This window comes from Lactuca sativa, chromosome 3 (assembly GCF_002870075.4).
Source record: "Lactuca sativa cultivar Salinas chromosome 3, Lsat_Salinas_v11, whole genome shotgun sequence".
NCBI lineage: Eukaryota > Viridiplantae > Streptophyta > Magnoliopsida > Asterales > Asteraceae > Lactuca > Lactuca sativa.
In genome coordinates this window covers 114348556-114374853 of record NC_056625.2, presented here as the reverse complement: position 1 = coordinate 114374853, position 26298 = coordinate 114348556, and the positions used below count along the sequence as shown (strand labels likewise).

At 35.8% G+C, this 26298-nt stretch overlaps 1 protein-coding gene across 1 annotated transcript; it reads right to left on the bottom strand.

Moving 5' to 3' along the window:
• Window positions 1-21770: 21770 nt before the first annotated feature.
• On the bottom strand, window positions 21771-24749 carry LOC128132814 (uncharacterized). Its single transcript, XM_052769795.1, has 5 exons — window positions 24255-24749; window positions 24064-24155; window positions 23628-23799; window positions 22600-23549; window positions 21771-22467 (listed from the first exon to the last, which is right to left on the bottom strand). Exons 1-5 carry the CDS (start codon window positions 24747-24749, stop codon window positions 21771-21773), a joined length of 2406 nt encoding a protein of 801 aa, XP_052625755.1.
• Window positions 24750-26298: the final 1549 nt, after the last annotated feature.

Sequence of the window (26298 nt, the reverse complement as noted above, 5' to 3'; positions counted from 1 at the left end):
CGCCTTGTGGAAAATCATCTTTATAAAGAAAGCTTTTTCCAAAAGATTCGGGAAGACCATAGTTGTCTGAACTAGACACCTATAAATGGGATAAATTCAATTTTAGTTGATCTAAGTCCTTAATATAACATCCAACATGAAATATTAAGGCTAGGACCCAACATAATATTTTTCTATTAGGAAGAGGGATGTCGTAATCCAAATTGCAAAATATTTGAAGGTGAGTAAATAACGATTTACCAATTTCCACCATGAAAAACGAAATTGATTATTAAGTTTTAAATGGATTGAAATTCCTAGATCTTTGACATTCATTGAAATTTTTAAAGGCATGTTTAAATCTCGATTGTGCCCTTCAAGTTTGTGACTGGGATGTCGAGGATCACAAACAAGGTGTGAATAACCATGCAAATTAGGTTGGTACACCCAATGTTACAACCACCTAATCAATGCGCCGATTAATCACACACGCTCCATTAATCTATGATTAACATCAAGCTACCCTTTTCCATGCACTATCAGTCACAAATTAGTGTGTCGGTTAACCACACACGCTCCACTAATGACTTAACAAGGTGCAAAGTGAAATTTCATGGGTTAGCACCAAATTCACATTTTTCTAAGTAACTAAGATTTGGAATTTATAAGTGTTTAGTTACTTAGTATTTCATTATACTTTTAATGAGAATTTAAATGTCATGTCAAACCCGTTCGGCTAACGACCCTCCACCAGTCAAGGAAGCGGTGGGTGAGAGTGGAGACCCATTAAACTGCCATTTTATAGGCAATAACCTTATACCCCCTTATAAACCGGCTTCATGAATGATGCCTACTAACGGTAACACTAACTTTACTCTTATACATACACACACACACACATACATATATATATATATATATATATATATATATATATATATATATATATATATATTACTAAACCTATAATAATATAATAAAGTATAAGAGTTGAATTTTGAACTTTTAAAGTTCTAGGATTTGGAACTAAACGTTTCAAAGTGAGACTTTGCATTTACTTACTCCAAAACTTGAGGGAAAGTTTTGAACTATTCAAAAACTTTTGGTATCCATAACTTGTGAGTTTGATATATTTTTTATGAAAAGACTCTTGACATTCCATAACTTGAGGACAAGTTATGGAGTTCATAAAAACATTTATGTAAAAGACTCTTCAAGTTCCATAACTTGAGGATAAGTTATGGAAGACTTAAAACCATTTAAGATGACATTTAAAATGAGACTTTTCACTTTCCATAACTTGAGGACAAGTTATGGATTTCATAAAAAACATTTAGATCAAAATTCTAAGTAATAAAACCACACAATTTGTCTATGATCTAATTAAACTCATAAGTTAAGATAATTCATATCAAACAAGTTTCAAGAAATTAGCCTAATCATATAAGCTAATACAAATCATAAAACTTTGACAATTATCTTTAATTTGGATGAGAATCATCATTACCATATCAACAAAATAAGATTTTATGAACTAAAACATTTTGTGGTAATGATTCAAATCCAAAACAGGCAAAAAAAACTCAAAAAAACTGCCCACAGGAGCACCAACTCGGTGAGTACATGAACTGGACTCATCAAGTTGGACGTTTTCTGAGTGGACTCGGCGAGTTCACTGTCCAGAATGCAGAAAATCGATTTTTAAACTTTGACAATTACATTTGCATCAAATATAATAAAAACAATCCTAGGCTCTGATGCCACTGATGGGTTTTAGTATAGTACAACATCCTATGGTGCACTTACAACCCTAAATACATTGGATGTATGTTTTCTCTAATTATACATGTAATATTGTTTCCAAAGCATTAAGCCTATAACTAGCATGAAAATGACATAATCAACATAAAATTGAGTTGTAGAGTTACCTCTTTGTTGTAGCTTGTAGAAGTTCTTGAGTTTGGCTTTTAAGAACTTAGTGCCCCAAGTATTGTGCCTCAAATGGAATCACAACACACCTAGGACAAAGGATGACTTTTGAGAGAACATCCTAACACCAAAATCGGCTCAATGATATCCAAGAACACTAGTGTATCTAGTAGTCAATTTTGGATGCTAAGGGGCTTCTTATATTGTGTGACAAGATTAGGGTTACACTTCCTTGATCATTCTTGTCTTGAGGAGCTTCTCTACTTCTTCTTGGATGATCTGATTCCTTTCAGGTGAAAACTTCCTTCTCTTTTGGTGTATTGGTAGAAAAGAAGGGTCAATATTAAGTTTGTGAGTGATAATACTCTTGTCTATACCTATCATATCTTCGTGTTTCCATGAGAATGTCTTGCTTTTGGTTCTTAGGAAGTTTAATAGATCTTGCTCAATTTGCTCAGGCATTGAGGATCGTATGAGGACTTTAGCTTCAGGATCCTTGATGCCCGGGGGCACTTCCTTCACATCTTGCTCCTTAGTTTCTAGAACATGTCGTGCCCTACCTTAATTGTTATGTTTGCTGAGGTTCAGATGTAGATTTCATAAAGGTCTTATAACATTATTTCGATTCTTGTTGATCTCCCATGATTTTGAGCGTTCCCCAAAGGGTGGGCATCTTTTACATGGATGATATGTCGATGGAGCTGCTTTCATCGCGCGGATCCATGGCCTACCTAATATCACATTATAAGAAGATAAAGTGTCAATAACACAGAAATTTTGTATAGAGTTTACCCCATTTATATATAGTGGTAGCTTTATCTCCCCGATAGTGTGTTTTGTTTCCCTGCTAAATCCTATGAGGACCGAGGATCTTTTGATTATCTCCGATTTTGGGATGTTCATCTGTTTTAGTGCATCCAAGAGCACGATGTTGACCGAGGATCCTCCTAACGAAGTGGTTGGCCATATAAAGCGTTATTACGAGTCCGTCATGGTGAGGATCCTGGACTACTTCCCTATCTATTTCGTTGAACGTGAACTCCTTTTCATCGGTAACCAGGGTATTCTTCTGTGGTCTATCTTCCTTTTGTATTTTAGAGATCTTGGCGTGTCTTTTAGCATGAGAATAAGAAGTACCACAAATATTAGATCCACTTAAGATAACATTAATTATCTTAGCGTTAGGGGGTGGAGATCTTGGTTTCTCCGGGATCTTGTGACCATCCTGGTTGTTCTCCTTGAATTTTTCTCTTTTACTCCCGAGGATCTCTTTGAGGTGACCCTTGCTAAAGAGGTAGTAGATTTCTTTTCTTAGGGCTATACAGTCCTCCCTCATGTGACCGAAGTCTTCGTGGTAAGCACACCATTTGGACTTGTCTTTCCAACTCGTTGACTTGTTATCCCTCTTCGGCCATCTTGCTTTGTCTCCAAGATCCTGCATAGCATGAATTATACCTGAAATATCCATAGAAAAACAATAGTTTGTGATCTTAGGAAGTTCCTCTTCTTCTCCTTCATCTTCGAGGGCATTGACCCTGTGATGATCCGATTTGGATAGGGCTTTCATTTGTAGGATCTTAGGGTCGAGGATTCGGCCTTCCTGTTGGGGTTCTCATATTGACTTGAAGGGTTGCTTATCTTCAGGATTTCTTTATCCTCTTCAAGCCTTATGAACCTCAATGCTCGAAACCTGACTTCGTCCAATCGTTTGCATGGGGTCATCACAAGGTCTTCATAAAAGGGTGAATCCTTCCTTAGTCCCATCTTGAAGGCCTCTACAGCAGTAGTCATGTCGATGTTGGGGATGCTCAGAGCTTCCATGCCAAACCTATTAACAAAATCCCTAAGTCTTTCCGTAGGATCCTGAACCACTCGATAGAGATCACTAGTGATCTTCTCGAAGGTTCTGCTGCAGGAAAACTGGTTATTGAAAATATTGACTAAGTGTGCAAATGAAGTATTAGAGTATGGGGAACGTTTAGCAGCCATTTGAGAGTTGATCCTGCAAGGGTTGAACCAAAGCCTTTGCATAGGCAAGCTTCCTTCAAGTTCCCTGGAAGGGTAATGATCGTCATCCTTTCTCGGTATTGTGTTATGTGCTCTTTAGGATCTGTAGTTCCATCGTAAAGCTTCATGCTAGGAGTTTGGAAGCGCTTAGGAACTTTGATATCGGCTATCGTGGGAGAAAATCTGGAGGTCTTGTGACTTGTTAGAAATGCTTCTAGTATGGGTTGAACAACCCCGGGTATGCTTGAGATCATTTGTCTCTATTGTTGAAGTTCCCTAGCCATGTTTGGGTTTATTCCTGCATCAATACAAGTATAGTTAGTATTAATAGTATTACTATTTAAGAAGTTACTAGACTCAAGGTTTCTAGGAGTGTTGATAGGCTCATTGAGATCATTAATCATATATGCTCGGTTCTCCATAGTTGTCCCCCAGGGTGACGCCACAGTGGTAGGAACATGTTCTTCTGGTGATTTTCTGAGGATCCTGCATTATCGAAGTTCAGGATACTTGGTTGTACGACTGTGGGCGCTATTTCCTGGGATTTCTGAAATTCTGCCTTCATCCTCTCCACTTCTCTGAGAAATTCTCTATTCTCGTCCTGCTATTGGGTCTCTTGTTGCGTCATTTTCCTCATCATAGAAAGAGTTCTGCAGTAGTGGCCAAGTCAGTCGGATCCTAGAATCCCGAAGATCCCAAACTTCCTTGGTTGGTGACCAGAAGGGTGTTTTTCTTGGAAGTGCTAGGTGTTTTCTTCTGACCAGGGGGTGCATTCGGAGGAGGCGGAAAGTTTTTTTGGTTGGGATGGAAGGAGCAGAGGACGAAGAAATGATCGGTTGTGTAGACATGAATTTCTCAAGGATTTTGAACACCACGGCCCCACGGTGGGCGCCAAATTGTTTTGGTCAAAAATTACACAAGAAGTAATCAACCAAACTGAATGAGAGGCTGTGATATTCGAGTTGTATAATAGTAAATGATAAAGAGAATGACACAATGATTTACAAGGAAATCCCTTGATCCTTGTTAGGATCTCTGACACAAAACCTTGGGAGATGATAATGATCGTCTGCCTTGATGATTTTATTAATATAACATGATAATTTACAGAGGATTTTAGTAAGAACAAGTAAATAAATTCGTAGAGTAAGCTCAGAGTAAAAAACAATGTGTTGTGTGTGAGATACAAGTGTCAGTTTATAGTCTAAACTAGCCAACAAGATGTCCGATATTTCCGGGATCCTCTATGACCAGCTTCACGAACGTTATTTGACTAAGTACTCCGGATCTTTAGCATAGTTGAGATGATTTTTTGTTGAGAATTGGTCTTCCCTTGACTATTTTTGCACATGTATTAGTTATGAACCAAAATATAACTGTTATAAATGTTAATAAAAATAATAACAGTAATAGTTGGGGTCTTGAGGTAGCTGAGGATCCTGGATATTTGAGGATCCTCATAGGAGTTAATATTCACTCAGTTGATTTTTGACTAAAACAACTAGGCCTTGTACAACGAATCTCGATCTTATGCCTAACTCCTTAGCATTATGTTCATAACCAGTTACGAAACTAGGCCTTCTATAATGGGTCTAGTCTTGGCATTAATTTGCGGATCTTTTATTGTTTTTAAAGTAAATTCAAAACAATTGGTCCTTGTGGTTATATATTTTTCTTGAATCAAGTCATGAGTTTTTAATATGAACACAAATTATCCTTAATATTTGTTTTTGTCATATAGGTGATCCCAACGCTCAATGTCGTCTACCTTTCCTCGTTAACCTAGATCATGTGCAAAGCACATAGGGGAAATTTCGTATTTTTATGTTAGAATACCTTCATTAAATAGAAAAAAATATTTTATGGGGGAGAGGCTTAATCTTCTCTTTCTTCCCGCTTCACCTTTTGTCTTCTGTTTTCTCATCCGTAATGGATTTTTTTGTGGAAGGTGGATATGATCAAAATGTATTGGGCGTCACTTATTCACTGTCATAGGTTATATGGGATTTTGTGATCCGACAACGTCCTTGAAGAGTATGTGCAAAAACTTAAGGATGAAGTTCAGATTATGATGCAATATTTGTAATAGATTTTCTTTGTAGTATGCTTCTTTATGTATAATAAGTTACTTAAATTCACAAAAGTTGTTATTTACTTAATATGACCATGGTAGGATTCAATGGCAGATTGGTAGTTATTATTATTTTATAATGGGTAATTATGGGTGTAATGTTTCTTTTGGTAATTAACGTGAAGTATTTTGTATTTTATTTGGTTAGTGAGTATAAATAAAATATTTCTTTTTTGGTTGACCGAATATTTTGGGATACTCATACCCCCAAGTAGATTTCGGGCGTGTTCGGCAAAACTAGCTGGTAGCGAGTAGCTTGTAGCAGGTAGCGAGTAGCTTGTAGCTTGTAGCGTTTTGTTAAACGCTACATGAAGTAGCATTTAGATTTGGAGCGTTTTGATTAAAGTAAACGCTAGAAACTTGTAGTGTCAAACGAGACTTTTTGTTTTAAACGAAACGTTTTTTCAAACGTTAGAAGCTAGAAGCTTTCAAACGCTCCAAAACGCTTCGTGCCGAACACGCCCTTCATGTTGTAATTTTTAATAAAAAAATTGATCAAAAAGTTGGCATTGTGACATCCACAACATTTTACAAATATATGACCATATGATATATTCATCTTTAATTTTTCTTTTTTCATCTTTCATCTTTCACAATTTTACGTTATATTAATTTGGAAGTTACAACCTTTTTGAAGATACAATAAATAGACAAAAACAAAGTCCAATATGGAAAGGAAATTAGGCCAAGTGATATATATATATATATATATATATATATATATATATATATATATATATATATATATATATATATATATATATATATATATATATGAACAAATATAGATGACATTTATAGCGAGAAATTTAAGGGTTTAAAATAAAAGTAAATTGGATAATTTCTTGGATCGCGTTTGGAAATCACTTTTTAAAATCTCTAATTCGACCCTTATTCTTGGAGTTGCACGAATGTGGATTCATGGGATAATTCAAGAGGTCAAATTAGATTTAAGGACCATTTTGATTCATAAACATAAAATATCTTAATTATGTTATGTGTTGTTCAAGACAGTTTGTATAAAGAGAGAAGAACATGATTTTCGGTTTTCGATTATTAAACTTGGTAAATATTGCATGCAAAAACCACCGCCACATCATCATAACATAACCACCAAGTTTTGACAGGAAAATATATGTTTGTCATTTTTTTCATATAGAACAGCCAAGGGGTTGTCCCTTGGACCCCGCCAAGGGATCTGGCCCTTGGAACCCTACCCACGTGTTGGAAAAAGTTTCCAAGGTCATTAACTATTGATAATATTTCTAATAATAACATAATCCTTTTGGATTGCCGTTATGACCCATTTGAGCAAAAAGAATTTAGGAGAAATTAGTTTATTAATTTGTCATGGCTTAATAAATTAATTATAAACTATTTTGGAATTAATTGAAATTAATTAATTCAAATGGGTTGAATATTAAGTATTAAAATTAAATTATTTGAAATATTCTCGAATCCTTAAAGGGATAAGGTGGGCTGAATTTTGAGGCTTATCCAAAAGGGTTTTGGATTTGCTTTGTGACTAAGCAACTACAATGTGACGTCCTATTTTTCAAAACAATATTTTCATTTTTAAAAATAATATTTCATTCAAAACACTCATTCATTCATAAGGAAAAACCATTGTTTGATAATCAAGACACACATATCTAAATCAGAGTATAAAATAGAAACATATGGAAATCTCAAATCATAGCTCCAATAATGCGTGTACAATCAAGCCCTTCCATTCCCATGATCTGGTGAAGTACCTAAAAATGTTTAATCAACAATTGTAAGCCAAGACTTAATGTTCCCCAAAATACCACATACAACAATATACATATAGTGTATATAAGTAAGGGTTCTCAGCTCCCTTGCTGATCCACTCATGTATCTTTGGTTCTCGACTCCCATGTTGATCCACCATCAACCCTAAGTATCTTGTCTCTCAACTCCTGTGTAATTCTGCCTTCAACCACAAACATAAAATATCACATAAAAACGAATAACAAAACAATAGACAACAACAAAAATACTATACTAGACTATTTTCCTAATTATCATACTGCATCATATCTATCTCCTAACATAAAAAGGAAATATATTGTAACACATAGTATCATGACAAAACTCACCTAAGTCAAAAAGCTTAATAACAACACTAGATGTATCACTGAATCAGCTACATGCACTACCAAAACCATTACATATGTCAAAACCTTAGTCTACAACTTAAAATCCTTAGTTTGACCAAAAGTCAAACTGGTCAAAAAGTCAACAGTCAACGGTTGCATTGAGACCAGAGACCAGTCTCCATGAACCAATATGTGACAAACCAGTCGAAAAACCTCCAGGGATCACATTGTGATCCCTTAAGCAGTCGTAACACTAACTCGGTAAAACATCCAACTCACTTTAAGTGCTTAATTCTTAAATATCATAGCTCCAAATCTCAGTATAAACTCTACAACGTCTTAATGGATAAAGTATTCAACTTTACCCATTCCAATGGCTTAATAACTCAATATCTAAAACCCTATGTTTAAATGTGAACTTATAGGGATAAAACACAACTGTACGGCTCAAGGAAAGCACATGCATGGTCTTTTTTATCCATCGGGAAAGGTCCAAAATCACAAAACATTAACAAAAAATTCTGAAGTTCTTCAAACTTCATAAACATCAAGATCTAGGGGCTAGAAAGCTCTTAAATCAACCCAAAACCTAAATCTATCAAGCATGAGTCAAAAAAGTAAGACCTTGAATACTCATAGAGCTTGGAAAGGCAAAAAGAAGGTGGTTAACTTCTGAAGATTGCTTCATATAAACCCACAATACACCTTATTTCACCAAAAATCACACCACGAACAAGAAAGAACACAAAACTCTTTAAGAGGCCAGGGTGTTGCAAGAGTGGATGTTTTTGAGGATGGAGATTGAAAGGATGAAGAACCCCTAGGGTTTTGTGCCTTTAAATAGGCCTAAATCCCAAGGCTCCTAGATTTTGGCCCATCAGCCGCATCGCACCACGAGCTTTATTAAAGGTCGTGTCACGAACTCATCGCCCCATGACCATTAAATATGTCATGTCTCCACCTAGAGACAATCCCAAAACTTATTAACTCCAATTAAATACACAAAAGGATACCAAAATCTGGATGTTACATGTTGCCTATAAATAGGGTGATAGGGATCAAACCCTATTTAATCTTTCCCGGATTGATATTTCGTTCTCCCTTCTGTCCTTAAGGAGGATCAAAATTATTAACCTTTTTAGGGTGTGTAGAATTTTTTATATTTCTCATCTCTTCTAGTTTTGTTTGTTTTACTCTTTGGTGTTCTTAGGTGTGATCCAAAATAGGGATTCAGGTTTGGACACTTTCATCCAAACAAGGTGGGAAGAACAAGGTCACAACCAAGGAGATCATTGGCATCAAAAGAGGTATGTACTTTCTTTTCATTCTTAGTATTTGAAGTAATAGCATGAAACTTAGATCCTCTAGGTTGCATGAACACATAGTAGTTATTGTTATGTTTTCATTGTGCATAATCGTGTGTTTAGATGTAGAATACTTATCATTTATATCAGAGCCTTAACTCATGATTACCTGCAGTACTAAAATTCGAATTGATTTTAATTGATCTTATTTGTTTCCGTAACATCTCAAATTCATGGCTAAAAGTTTTATTAACAAAATAATAATAATAATAATAATAATAATAATAAGAATAATAACAATAATATATATATATATATATATATATATATATAAATGATCAAAAATAACTAAAGCAATAAATAAATAATTTTTACGTTTTAGAAGTTTAGAATAATGATTTCGCAATATTTTAGTGATTGGGTACTAAAAATGTCAAATTACCAAAAGTATGACTTGACTAGACTTAGACCTATTTAATAACTTGGGAATAGTTTGATTATGTTTTGGATGGAGAGGAAGTTGGGATGTACACTAGCAAAGTTACATCCCACTTGATAGAACTTTGGGTCAATTTTGCCAAAAACTCGAAATTTGAGTGTGGGAAGTGTAAATTTCAAAACAAAGAGCCTCACATTCTTCATTCTAGCAGATGGGGTCAATTGGGAGTAGCTAGAGCTATGAAAAATTGAGATTCAAGCATAAGAAGACCCTAGAATTCGATCTCAAACTTTTCTAGTTCATTTGGTACAAGTCGTAAAGTAATCTAGTGCTTTAAGGTATACCATCTTCCTCCCTTTGTGTATAAATTTGATTTTCACATGTTTTGTATGGTCCCAAAAATTATTAATAGACTTTTATTTTTATAATAAATTAAGCAATTAAACCTTTACTTCAAAAACCATTGAATAACAATTGATTGATTAAAAACCATACATTATCAAAATTAAGTTTACAAAAACGTAGAAACGAATATCTTTGATGCGATCTCTTTTCATGAAGGACTTGAAAAATGTTTAATCAACAACTGTAAGCACAAATCTTAGTATGTTCCCCAATATACCACATATTCCACTGTACATAGAATACATCCACATACAATCCTCGACTCTAGCGACGAGCAACCAAAACTCTTATCCACATACATATATCATACGTAACACGCCCAGACCAAGATTTCATAGGCCCAACCAACTCCCATAATGAGCCCCTCCCAACCATATATAATTGGCCCCGCCCTACATATGTAACCGACCCAACCCAAGGGGTGAACGGTCCGAGCCTGGACTCCCTAGCCAGTTGCTACATCATGATCTTCCATACTATTGCTATTGGCCAAATAATGGTCTTTGATACAATGCCAAATCAATGCATAGTCATAATTAGATAGACATTTGAAAAGATGATCCACCCAAAAGTAATAAATCAGAAAAGAACATATAGTCAGGCATTAGACCAAGAGCTCTTAGGCTATCCAAATTGACTGCATACAATCTCTTAGGGTAAATATTCAACAACCAACCAATAATATCAATACCCTAACTAATCATGACACCTAACAGTATCAAATAAACCTCAGACAAGAGTCTAACAGTCTAGCATACCAAGACACAAAGTATCCTAATTGCACAAGCATAACAAGGAGTTAACCTAGTCAACTAGCATACCCGAAATCTAACATTACCTCTATCCTACCATGCAAACGATATATAAAGGGATACATGGCATAGTAAGAAACTCACCTGAATTGAAGAACCGTAGAAGCACATCAACACTCTTACACCTTACACTACTCAATCCCGCGAACCGACTAACACCAAAAGAGATAAATCCTTAATCACAATCCAAATCCTCCAAGTTTGACCCCAAGTCAAACTTCTTAAAAGTCAACTGTCAACCTAGTCAATAACCACCATGATGTGGAGACCTCTAGGCCACATCGTGGGAATGTCTAGGAAAAACATTCAACATGAAAGAGACCACCACGTCATGGTTTCAAGCTAGGATCCAAAATCTTTGTTAAGCACTTAATCCTTTCGGACCAAGACTCAAAACTTCAGATCTACTTCTTCTCATTGACATAATGAATAAAGTTTCCAACTTTATCTAATAAAACCTCGCCATCAAGTAAGATCTTAAACCCTAAGTACAAAATGGCATAAATCCTACACCAAACATGCATAGATCCAAGGATAAGGTTAAGATATCGACTTTCCATAAAGAAAATGTCCATAAGACAAGACAATCCTTGGTGCTTAGAAGGGCCTAGAGTCATCTAAACTCCAAGCACACCACTAAAAAGGGACCAAAAGCATAAAAATGGACCAAAAGTTAGATCTAAATGTTTTGGATTATGTGTCTAAGCCCATAACTATAAGTGGTATGTACTTGACCCGATACAGCATGGTCCATTTGGGTTGTAACACTTTAGAACAATTTGATAAGATGGATATTTGAGAAAGAGGTTATTTTCGATTTATTAATATGTTATAAGTATAATATATTAATTGAGAAATCATATTATTTAATTAGTATTGATCAAGAATTAATTTGGAATTAATTTAGTGATCAAAAGAGACTAATTAAATTAACGGGAACTGATTTTGTAAATCAGTGATACATATGGTTTGGGTTATTGATCCATGATGGACTAAGCTTATGTGAAAGTCCATGAAATATTAGTCCATATGAATTATGGATCATAAGCCTAAGTGTAAGAATTAGGGTTTGCTTATGACTTTAGGAATTCTACATTATGTATGTATTCCTCTAAAGCCAAAATCATGCACTAAGTGTTCCTAGAATCCTAGACGATTTTTCTGTCTCCAAACCTCTCTCCTAAGTTCCTCCTCTTGTTCTTGGTTTGTTATAAGACATTTAAGGCATCACACTTCAGGTGCTAGGCTCTTGAAATACCAAGTCCTACAAGCTACAATTAAGAGGTAATCTTCTAACTTACTTTATGATTCATATGTCAAATTGTATGCTAGTTGTAGGTTTCAAGCTTTGGAAATTTTTCTTGCATGTATAACTAGAGAAAACTTAGATCCAAAGCTATTAGGGTTGTATGTGCACCATAGGAGTGTTATAGTACTCAACAATGGTATCAGAGCCATGGGTAGTTTTCTGTTATATAGATGCATAGCTAATTATTCAAAGTTGGAAAAGTCGAAAAACTACACTCTGACAGGAGGACTCGACGAGTCCATACACGAACGCATCGAGTCCATGCTCATAAGTGATGAACTCGTCGAGTCCATTATCCGACGCGATGAGTTGGATCATCTGTTGGTAGTTTTTCGGGTTTTTTGGCCTCAATTGGATTAGAATCATTACCACAAAATGTTTTGTATCATAAAATCTATTTTTCTGATATGGTAGTGATTATTCTCATCCAATTAAAAGATAAATTGTCAAATTTTAAGATAATTACTAGTTTATATGATAAAGCTAATTATTTGTAAATTTTGATTTGAAATTATCTTACTACAAGAGTTGTATTATGATCAAATTCGTAAAAGAGAAAAATGGTTATTTTATAAGTTTGTCATCAAATTTGGAACTCAAAGGGTTTTCAAGAGTTACAAATTTTGTCATCAAATTTGGAACTCAACGGTTTTTTAAAGGAGTTACAAATAAATTGATCTTAATCTATTTGAAGAGTTTCATAAGTTATGGAACTTGAAAAGTCTCATATTCAAAAAAAAATTAACTCCTTAAGTTATGTAGTTTAAAAGTTTTCAAGAATTACAAAATTTTCCCTCAAGATTTAAAAGATGAAAAGTCTCAATTAAGAAACACTGAATTCATAGAAACCCTAGTAATTTGAAAAGTTTTCAAAAATGTAACTTATAGGTTCATCACTTGAAATTAATTAAATAGTTTTTATTTGATTTAGCATCTTTATGTCTTTGAATAGTTCAATTAACTCTTATGGACTTTATTAATAGTTAATTAAATGTTTAATTAAAAGAGTATTATTAAATCCATAATCCTATGGTTTAAGTTTAATTAAATTAAGAGTATAATTATTAATAGATTGAACCATCAAGTATTTTTAAAAGTTTAAAATACACCCTTATACTATATAAAATTAAAAGTCTAATATATTATATATGTATAAGTTAAAAGTCAGTCTTACCGTTAGTAGGCCTCATTCACGAAGCTGGTTTATAAGGGGTGTTTAAGGAAGCGGCCTATAAAATGACCGTCATTGGGTATACACTCTTACCCACCATACTCTTGACCAGTGGAGGGTCGTTAGCCGAACGGGTAGGACAGGACACAAAATTCCATTAAAAGTATAATGAAAATGCTAAGTAATTAAACACTTATAAATTTCCCAATCTTAGTTACTTAGGAAAAATGTGAATTTGGTGCTAACCCATGAAATTCCACTTTGCACCTTGCTAATTCGTTGGTGGAGCGTGTGTGGTTAACAGACACACTAATTTGGGACTATCAAGGTGGAAAAGGGTAGCTTGATGTTAATCATGGATCAATGGAGCATGTGTGGTTAATCGGCACATTGATTAGGTGATAGGTAACATCAAGAGTACCAAGCTAATTTGCATGGTTATTCACACCTTGTTTGTGATCCTCGGCATCCCATTCACAAAATTGAGAGGGCGTAATCTAGATTAAACATGTCATTGAAAAGTTCAATGAATCTCAAAAAATCTAGGAATTTCAATTCATTTAAAACCTAAAATTCATTTTCGATTTTCATGGTGGAAATTGGTAAATCGTCATATAACTACCTTCAAATAAATTACAATTGGATTAAAGCATCCCTCTTCCGAATCATAAATTATTATGTTGGGTCCTAGCCTTAATACATTTGGGTATTATATTAAGGACTTAAATCAACTAAACTTGAATTTCTCCCTTGTAGATGTCTAATTCTGACAACTATGGTCTTCCTGGATCTTTTGGAAAAAGCTTTCCTCGTGAAGATGATGTTCCCAGAAATCATACTTCACTTCCTCCACCTCCTCCAATAATTCTACCTAACCCACAAGTTCTTAGACTCGAAAAGTTCAAGGTCACTCAAGCCCTATTGGCTAGCAAACACCAAGATGGAAGGTCTGTGTGTGCACATGTCTTAGAGATGAAGTCACACATTGATAGGTTGGGAATGTTAGGAGTCGTTGTGTCGAAGAAGTTGGTTGTTGACTTGGTTCTTCAATCACTTCCTAAGTCATATAATGAGTTCATTAGAGATTACTATATAACAGACTGCGACGTTACCCTTATCGATCTTACCTATTTGCTAATTGCTGCTGAATCAGCAATGATTTGGCGCACTGGTAATGCAAATTTGATAGGAAGATCTACTTCCCAAATTTCCATGGACAATGACAATGGAAACATTAGAAGTCCAGAAAAGATTTCTCTTTCCAAAGGAAAGGGAAAGGCGTCTGATATTGTCCCATGTACCATTTCGAAAGAGTTCGTTTGTTTCTACTGCCAAGAGAAGGGGCATTGGTTGTGAAGCTGTCGTATCTGCCTGAAGGACCACAAGGATAGTAAAGTCAAAATGTTTGACTCTGCTTTAGGTAAGTCTATTATCTAACTCTACTAATTTCCTATTTGTAGATTCTTAATACCTGATGCGACAAGATTGCATTTTGATGTTTTGTACAATCAAAGGAAGCTTAAAGGAAGAGTATGTTGAGTCTAATCGCGAAGAGATAGATTTCGATCGCATGGTTCAGTGATCAGATTTTTGAGTTGCTGCTTAAGAGTTATGATAGATTTCTTAGAAATATTTTGGAACATAGTTTTCGTTTGTAATTGCATTGTAAGGAAAAGTTTTTTTTCCGCGTTTTACAAATAAATAAAACTTTGATTTTATCTTGTATTATATTTTCTTGCAATAGCATTTGTGAAAATTGATGTTTGTATATTTCTATTGTTAGAAATTGTATTTTATTCTTTCGTTTGTGGTAGTGTCTAAATTTACCAAATAAGAAAAGATTCTCACCAACCAAGTTTCATTTGGACAGAAACTTGGAATCATGCAACTTGTATTGTATGATGAACGAGAACCTTCGTCTTTGCGAAATTAAGACTAATTCCTTGTTCGCATGTATATGTGAGTCAAGTGAATGACTAAGGAATCTAGTACACATTATTGTGCACTGGTCAGGTTCACCACAAAGAACAATAAGATTATTTGTCATGATTTACTAAAGTTAGTAAACATGGTTATACTTACAAGATTAAGTGTAATTTTGAATCATTGGAAAAGTTTCAATGTGTGGCAGAATGAATAAGAAGAATCAATTAGGCAGAAAGATAAAAGTTTCTTCAAACTAAAAAGTAGGAAGAATACTTTAGCATCATGTTTTATGATCATCTTAATGATTATGAAAACCATATCACAATTGATCCTCTAAGTACATCTTAGTGCATTTGTATGGCTAAGAAGAGGAATCGTGAATTGTTGAAATGATTAAAGCAAAACGTGAGTCATACTTCATTCCAATATCAAGTCTTAGAGTCATACTCCAAGATTGTACATTGAGTGACATGATCTTAAGAAGGTTTATAACACACTCATCAAATGTGGAATAGAAAAGATGTTTTCTTACTCCTGCACATTTGGAATTGGTAAGTTGTGATGTCTTGGATAAGACAGAGACCAACTAAGACCAATTGTGTGAAGTGCTATTCTTGATAAGAATCTACACTAACTCATGAATATTTTTTTGTCAAGGAATGTTTCCTGACAAGAGAATCTTATATGTCAAGAGGATGGTGGGAGTATTAAAGATCTTGAATAGTTTCAAGAACGAATCAAGAATAAAACCTATTGTTTATCACTAGCACATGACTTTAGGTTTGTAACCTATCATGTTGACATATTCTTGTTTCTGTGCCCATTCTAGTTAAAGGTGACTATGCATGTGAGTTTTATGAGTTCATAATTGTTTGCATAAGGCAAAGCACCTTGATCAGTAAAGGTTCATTGATCAGTAAGGGTGAGCTACTCAACAACTTGGAAGACATGGTAGGCCCTTGTGCTGCCAAGTGGTAAGAAATTAAGATTGAACAAGTTCAATCCATATGAGTTGGATTTGTCACTAACCTTGTCTTGTGATTATGGTTATGACAAATTCACATGGATAGGAACACATACATCATTAAATAAAGTGACAAAGGTTTCTCTCCGCTTCATGAAAATGATTGTGAGGAAACATTTTCACTAAGTAGATTTTAAAGAGATAGCATTTGTGATATTTGCATTCTCAAATTCGATTACGATTACGGCATCCCTCTTCATAGTTCGAATTGTGAGAAATAGCAAAAGGTCTAAACATTTGAGACTTATTACTATAAGTTCTAAAACTGTTTAGACACACATGTGAGCTATCTAAGGAAAGGTGTATGAGTTTTAGAAGCCTAGATAAAGTCTTATCGAAGCATCTTTTATCAGAAATCTGAACTTTGGCAAGAAAGTCAACAAGTATTGATTTCTAGAAATCCAGCTGATTTCTGGGTACATGTCAAAGCTAGTGGGAGCATAAGTGTTATGCTAGTAAGATAATAATTACTATGCTAGTATGAGCATAATTATTATGGTAAGTGCTGAGAGTTAGCAACGTTAATCATAGAAAACAAAAGTTTCAATTCGTAAAGTTGCAGAGGTTGAAAAGTTGTTTTGCTATAATTAACGAAGAGGAACTCGTACTTCATTTCAAATCTAAAATCTTAGATTGTGAGATTTTAATCAAATTTAGTCAAGGATATATATGAATGTTATGTTGGAATGGTTCAACATAAGGAAATTCTATACATGGAATTATTATAGTAAGAGACTGGTAAAGTATCATGTTTTTATGTAAGACATTATGAATTGTATCCCATATGCTTCAGGTATAGGATCGATTGCATATGCTATAATATTTATGTGCTCTGAATTTTCCAAATGCCTATGACATTAAGAAGGAAAAAGGACTAGAACCAGATATGACTAAATTGGTTAAACAATTGTCAAGGACAATCTAAAGTTTGCTAAGGGTTGGTTGCTTAAGGAAAGTTGAAAGTATTGTAACGGATTGACCATATTGACATTATTATGAATAGACAAGATTCTATCAATAATGAGTTATCATATGGAAAATATGGAAATGTTTCCATATTGGGAGTTGGATATTAAGAATCTATGTTTATGTTAGAAATTTTTATGCAAGAAGGATGTTCAAAGGAATTTATTTTGAGTTTGAGACTTCGCTTCCATGGAATTGTTTTGTTGTCAATCTCCAGTGTAATACTTTGTAATTTCATTGTCCAAGTCTTTGTAGCTTTGACATTACAAAAGGATCATTGCATACAGGTTAGAACCTAACACATTTTAATAGCGGCAAGAATTTGGTATTCTTACACTTGTGATAAAGATTTGGAGTTGTGAAATGAGTTTCATTGAAGATGTATTCAATTGATCTATTTCACAAAGAAAGGACCATAGGTAAATATAGTGTACATGCTTGGAGCATGGGATAACTATTTCAATTCAAGTAATAAGTTGATAAATCGAAACATTATGCATAGAATAATGTGTGATCAATATGGTGATTAAATAAAATGTGTGTTATTTTTATTCAAAAGTTTTGAGACCATATTGGATTCGATTATTCTTGTGTTTCACTTTGCATGTTTTGACTTCCCGAATAACTATATTATTTAAATCATCCACAGTTGATCATACTTTGGAAGTAGGTATTGAAGCTAGACTGTCATGAATGGGTATGTAGATTGTCTAAAGGTGTTTAGACATAGCACAAGTTTGCCGCAGTGTTCATGAGTACTCCTGTAATAAGATTTGAGTATTGGACTAAACCCATGCTCATTTGAATCACTTCATGGATTTTATCACAAGTGATCATGAGACGATAATATCTTATATTCTTGAAACCAAGACATGTGAGTTGTATTTTACAAATCGGTTGCACATTGATGTTATGTAAACGCACCAGTAACTCGGTGTTATAAAACGTATCATTGTGTGTGATTTGAAGAGTAAATAGAGCAAGCATATGGGTTGAAGTTTATCCAGTACTTTTACCCAAGTGGGATAAAAGCGATATATGTGGGCCCCCTCAATGATTTACTGATGACAACCCTAAGCGCTTGGCCAAGCCTAGACTGATTTGATTTGTTCAATTAGTCGGTCGTCATAAATTGGAAATCGGGAAACAACACATGAACAGAGAGAATGATTATAATCCATGTCTCAGTTCATGGGTGTTACATGTTTCTTAGGAGTTTAATTCGATTTTCATCTCATTTGAGGACTAGGGTTTCGTGTTCTAAGCAAGTTAAGATGATTATGTTGGTTTCTAACTCAAATCCATTATCCCATGGTAGGTTTGATGTTGAAATTGCTAAATATCCACAACCCCTAGATTTTTCCAATGATAATAATGTTGTGATAATCTAATCCTTATATGATTTCATGACCATTGAATAATGTTTGATTGCAAATCTTCATAGAATAACACAATTCAAACAATGGTATGATCATTTGTTTAGATTATGAGATTCGGGGGAAAGTATGATTTATGAACCTTAATGTTGATTAGTTGTGTTATAAGGTGTATTTACTGTTTATAATCATGGTTCTATGTTATAGCTCATGAATTGAAGATCAACATGAAGAATCATCACATTCTAGTGTGGTTCTTGTTAGGACAAAAGGGCAAAATAGGAATAAAATAGAGAAATAATGTTCTTGTGTTTAATCCTATTATTTGGATTGTTGAGAATATCGTCTTAATTAGTTATGTTATTACATTAGAATCAATATACAATAAGAAAGTTCTTGGTAGAGTCATTAAGTCATTTAGTAAATTGAGTACTTATGCATTAATTTGGAGCTTAATGATCAATTGATGCCAAAATCAATAGGAAAGCTTTATGGATTAAGTCAAATTAATTTATGTGGTTTAATGATTTCATTAGGACTTAATTGAGTATAAGGGAAGTAAATACTCCTTATTATGTCCATAATAACTTTGTGGTGAAGTTTGGTGGCCATTGGAGGTCAAGAAAACATTTTATAAAGATTTTAGTATACTTTTGCAAAAATAGGTGTACAAAAGGGTTGACATGGGGGCCTGTCAAAATGACACGGGGTCATGTTAGGCGTGACATAGGGTGTGCCACTATTGTGTAATGTGACACGGGCCCGTTCCGGGTGTTCTGTTAAGTGCATTTGTTTGTGGAAAACCTAGTAAACGACCTCCGATTGACCTCAAACTTTTTATATAAGCTAATAAGAAGTAAATAAGCTTATAGGGAAGGTCTAAATGATAAAAATATAAGAGGGTTATTTTGGTCATTTTTAGTAATTTACTATGATTTTTATGGGTAGTGATTGGAGGACGTTTACCATTGAAGAAGAAGTGATTATAGGAAGTTAGAAGCTAACGTGAGTTGCCGGGAACATACATCCCCCTACTTACTGATGCAGCGCAAAAAAAACAACACAAAGATAACCAAGAATGAACTTGTTGATTCTAAAAGAATAGTCAGGACAATCTATTCAAAACGACATTGATTCTACGAATACCGTGGAATTGGCATCAAAATCTGGGTTAACAAGCACAAAATTTGGAAGAAAATCAAAAGTTCATAAAAGTGATGATCGATCATCCAAATTACATCAAAAACAGTTAAATAAGAAGCAGAAATTAAAATGAAACCCTAAAATTCCATGGGCCAAATACAAACCCAAAGACAAAACCCAAAAATTAAGGAAAAATAACAAAATTGTTCATAACTCCATTTAGAAAGCGATTTCTGGACTAAAAAACGAGTAAGTCCCCGTCGAAAACTTATCTAGACGTGCTCATTGCTCCAAGTTTCGATTTGACTGGTCGTAGGCCCAAAACGGAGATTTGTAGCCAAATTTATGGCCATTTCCATGAAGCCCCTTTAGTCACACGATCGTGGGCCTCTAGGAACGCAAGGGCCCGATCCTCCACACTAGGGCCCGCATCATCCCCTTCTAGGTAGACAAAATTCGACCTCGAATGTGCACCATGGTCATCATCAGAAGAATCCCCATAATAAGGAAGCAAATGCTTTACATTGAAAACATCGGAATAATGAATGTGTCTTGGAAACTGTAGACGGTAAGCATTGGAATTAATCTTCTCCACAATCTCCACCGGTCCAATCTTCTTAGCTGACAGCTTGTTGTACTCACCAACCGAAAAACGATCTTTAGTCAAAACAGCCCAAACAAAGTCACCTACTTCAAAATCAACTTGTTTGCATTTTTTATCTGCATCTTGCTTGTACTTGGAGTTAGCTCGGACCAAGTTGTCATGAACAGCCTTATGAACATCATGCAGTCCTCCAACAAAATCCTGCACTTTTTTTGGAACAACCCTAGAAACAGGCAGTGACATCAAATCAAGTGGTCCCTGTGGCTGAACAGAATAGACCACCTGGAATGGACTATATCCAGTACTTCAGTTGATAGCATGATTATGAGCAAACTCAGCTTGACAAAGCTTTTGATCCCAGGTCTTCACATGATCACCCACTAAACACCGCAAAATATTACCAAGGGATCGATTGACAACCTCTATTTGGCCATCCGTTTGAGGATGATATGCACTACTAAAATTGAGCTGAGTGTTCACCATTTTCCATAGGCTGCGCCAAAAATGACTCAAAAACCTAGTGTCTCGATCTGAAACAATAGAAGACGGCAATCCATGTAAATGGTAGACGTCTCGAAAGAATATCTGGGCCACATTAACTGCATCCGTCGTCTTTTTGCAAGGAATAAAGTGTGCTATCTTAGAAAAACAATCAACAACCACAAATATTGATTCATTTCCATGTTGAGTACGTGGTAAACCCAACACAAAATCCATGCTGATGTCTACCCAAGGTTGTGATGGAATAGGCAAAGGCATATAGAGTCCTGCATTGGTAGATGTGCCTTTTGACACCTGATAGATTCGACACCGTTTAAGATATCTATCCACCTCCTTGCGCATTGTAGGCCAAAAATAAGATGATTGTACCAACTGTAAAGTGCGATCTTAGCCGACATGCCCTTCACCATGCAGCTCCCTAATGATTTGAAGGCGAAGACTAGAATCAGGGAGACACAATTGATTGCCTTTGAAAAGGAAACCTTTATGCAGTAGAAAATCAGACATCTGTCTAGATTGTATACCCTATAGAACAACAGAAAAATAAGGATCAACCGTTAGCAGCTCCATGAGGACATCCATCCCCGGCACACCAACCCTCATGGAAACTAGCAAATTACTCCTTCAACTCAATGCATCAGCCACCCGATTTGACATTCTAGACTTGTGTTTCACCACGAAAGTGAATTTTTCCAAGAACGACATCCACCTCCCATGTTTGTGTGACACCTTATCTTGACTATGAATATGTCTTAATGAATCATGATCTGTGAACAAAACAAATTCCTTATGAAATAGATAATGGCGCCGATGCTTTACAGCTTGGACCACTTCATAGAACTCAACATCATAAGTGCTATAACGCAGCTTTGGCCCCGTCAACTTCTCACTAAAATAGGCAATCGTTCGTCCTCCTTGACTTAGAATTGCTCCAATTCCAACCTTGGAAGCATCCGTGTGTAATTCAAACACTTGAGAAAAGTCTGGCAATACAAGAAGCGGTGATGTTGTAAAGGTCTTCCCTTTCATACAATCAGTCACCGGTGCCATAATAGAACTAAATTTTGGAATAAACCTCTTATAGAATGAAGCAAGGCCATGAAAGCTTCGAACTTCAGTGATGGTAGTTGGAGTTGGCCATTGTCTGACAGCTGCTACTTTAGACTCGTCCACCTGTATTCCTTCCCCAGAAACAACGTACCCCAAGAACAAGACTTTAGGAACCATAAACACACATTTCTTCATAGTTGCATACAAACTATCTCGTCGAAGTACAGTCAAAACCTGCCTCACATGGTTGACATGCTCACCAAAAGTAGCACTGTAAATAAGTATGTCATCAAAATAAATGACTACAAATTTACCAATAAAGGGCCTAAACAACTGGTTCATCACACGCATAAATGTACCAGGAGCGTTTGATAAACCGAAAGGCATCACCAACCACTCATACAATCCTTCACGAGTCTTGAAGGCAGTCTTCCACTCATCCCCAGGCCTAAGTCGAATTTGATAGTACCCGCTCTTCAAGTCCAGTTTCGTAAAGATAGAGGCACCGCTAATCTGGTCAAGTATGTCATCAAGTCGAGGAATTGGAAATTTGTACCTCACCGTGATCTTATTGATGGTGCGACTATCAACACACATACGCCAAGTACCATCCTTTTTAGGAGTCAACAAAGCAGGAACAGCACACAGGCTCATGCTCTCCCGAACATGACCTTTTGAAATCAAGTCCTCCACCGGTCGTCGCAACTCCTCATGCTCTCCGAGACTCATTCTGTAATGTGGCCTATTAGGCAACTGAGCTCCTGGTTGTAAATCAATATGATGTTGGATGTCACGTAAAGGTGGCAAACCATCAGGTAATTCACTAGGGAAAACATCAGCAAATTCCTTGAGCAGAGGAACCATAGCCTCAGGAATTTCAACCTCCTTAGCGACTTCCTTCCCGATCAATACAAAAATTCCACCTTCCGCCTCCAACTCATCTTCAAACTGAGTAAGGGTCAGTAGAGTACCCGAAGGTCTCGGAACTGGCTCCTTTGGCTTACTGGGAACCAATGTTATCTTCACACCACCAAACAAGAAACTGTAAGTATTAGTTCGCCCGTTATGATATATGTTACGATCATACTCCCAAGGTCTGCCCAACAACAAATGACAAGCATCCATAGCAACCACATCACACCACACATCATCTTTATACGTGGTACCAACAGAAAATTGAACAAGCGCTCGTTTAGATATAGTGACCATGCCACTCGTCTTAAGACACTGGAGCTTGTAAGGCTTAGGGCGATTTTCTATTTTCAAAGCCAACTTTTGAACTGCTTCTTCAGATATAAGGTTATCACAACTTCCTGAATCAATAACAAAACTACAAACCTTAGTACATGTCGACTAAAAGATGTTGTGTTTGAGCCAATCATCACCAACAACTTTTGGTGTAAAACAAGACCGTCTTATCACCAAATTTACCCCCTCATCTCCAGTTACAACTTCCTCTTCGCATTGATTCTCTTCGTCATACACAGGGGGATCTTCGTAATTTTCATCGACATCATCATTTTGCCAATCATCTTGCTCAGCAAACAAATGACATTTTCCGACCTTCTTGCACTCTGATTGTCGGTGACCTGTCTCCCCACAACTAAAACACTTCAAGCTGCTACTAACAGTTGTCCTAGGATTTGGTCCAACACTGTTAGATGTCGGTCTTTGTTGATTAGGCACAACACGGGGTACCATACCACCCGTCCCGGAACTTCCTCAAATATTGGCAGTTGAAGACGAACCACCCACCCGACGACTTTGTTTCTCAAAATCCAACGCCCGTTGGTGCGCTTCAGAAATAGATACCGGGTCAAACATAATTACAGAGTCCATGATTTGGACCCGTAGACCCCCAATATACCAAGCAACGAGTTGTTCCTCTGTCTCTTGGATATCATTTCGGGCAATCAATTGGTAGAACTCAATTTTGTAATCGTCAACTGATTTGGCACCCTGCTTCAGATTTTGCAACCATTGGTACATCAACCTTTGAAAATTATGGGGTAGGAAGTTGGATCGTAAACACTTCTTCATCTTCCTCCAAGTCACGACCTTTGACTTTCTGAGCTTGTCTCGTGTCAGTTTCAGTTGTTGCCACCATGCAGACTCCCTACCACGTAGCCTAGTAGCGATCAATGACACTTTTTTGTTTTCAGGGACTTGTTTGAACTCAAAAAATTCCTCAACAGTAGCCAACCAGTCGATAAACCCCTCCGGATTCAAACTGACCCCGTCGAATTCTGGGATATTAATTCTCATTCCGGCCTCCCAATGCCTATTGTCACCTCTATGATCACTCCTTGGCCGCCTTTCTAGATCGTCTTCAGAATATGAACTGTCACTGCTGCCGAACGGGTTCCTAAATTCACCATCTTCCACTTGAGAATGAGTTTGAGACCTTTTCCCTCCTCGATTCATCAGTTCGACCATCCTATCAGTCAGTTGGTCAACTATTTGATCCATCCTCTCCTCCATTCGTGCCATAATACGTTCTTCTAGTTCTTGCTCATGAACATTAGCGGGCGTCCTGTTTCTCCTCGGAAGCATTTTGAACCAGGAATCCAGCTCTGATACCAACTGATGCAGCACAAAAAAACAACACAAAGATAACCAAGAATGAACCAGTTGATTCTAAAAGAATAGCCAGAACAATCTCTTCAAAACCACGTTGATTCTACGAATATCGTGGGATTGGCTTCAAAATCTGGGTTAACACGCACAGAATTTGGGAGAAAATCGAAAGTTCATAAAATTGATGATCGATCATCCAAATTACATCAAAAACAGTTAAATAAGAAGCAGAAATTAAAATGAAACCCTAAAATTCCATGGGCCAAATACAAACCCAAAAACAAAACCCAAAAATTAAGGAAAAATAACAAAATTGTTCATAACTCCATTTAGAAAGCGATTTCTGGACTCAAAAACGGGTAAGTCAGGGGACTTATCTAGATGTGTTCCTTACTCCAAGCTTCGATTTGACTGGTCGTAGGCCCAAAACGGAGATTCGTAACCAAAGTTATGGCCATTTCCGTGAAGCCCCTTTAGTCACACGATCGTGGGCCTCTAGGAACGCAAGGGCCCAATCCTCCACACTAGGGCCCGCATCACTTACTCATTTTTATTTGATAAATTTTACTTGATTTTCATTGCATGCTATTTTATGTACCCATTGATTGTTATGTGAACTAATTGTACATTGATGAAATGTGATTTTTGAAATGTTTTGATAAGCCAAAGAGCTTGAAATCTAGGGAAAATGTTTTTCATCATCCTATGTGTGCATATTCATACTAGGATGGGTGTGACTTTGTGAACTTGGGTACCCAAGTTCACACTTATTATTATTGTTGTGAGTAGGTTTCTAGATAATACTCACATTCATGAGTAGAGGCTATCTACCCCTTGTGTGGGCCTAGGTAGGATGGCCCTAATTGTTTGTAGATATAAAGGTAAACTTGAAAATTTCTTATGTCATGTGTTCTTCACCTCCGACCATCAACTTGTGAGTTGGACTTGTAGATTGACATGGGGTTGGGAACAGATACATATATAACATTGCATTTAGCATGAGAATCTTATTCATCTTTTTACATTGTTTGAACGAAAATATTTTCTGCCTTTTACAACAAAAAAATATTATTTATAAGTTTTTGGGATGATCAACTCGAGTATTGGTATGGCTATTCCTTACTCAAAACGAGTTGATCATATGGTAACTCACTAGAAATTTCATTTTCTAACTTATTTTGGATGTATGTTCAGATTGAGAGGCTTGGTTCTTATGAGATAGGATGGACTTTAGAAGTCCCCAACTTGTGGGGAACTTGAAACTTTTATCTAACTTTTGGGACCATTAAAATTTCCGCATTAAAACACAAAACTTTTGAAATCTTAGGAGCTTAAACTTTGTTTGAAACTGATTTCACAAATGGGCCCTTACGAGGAGTGTTACAATTGGTAGGTTTTTTTAGTTTAGGGTTTATAGGATGCGAAAGCTTTATTTTCATTTCTTTATGGTTATTTTTGTTTTTCTTAGGCCCTAAGATAAGTTTTCAAACCATAACCCTATAACTAAAATCAAAATAGAAACTTG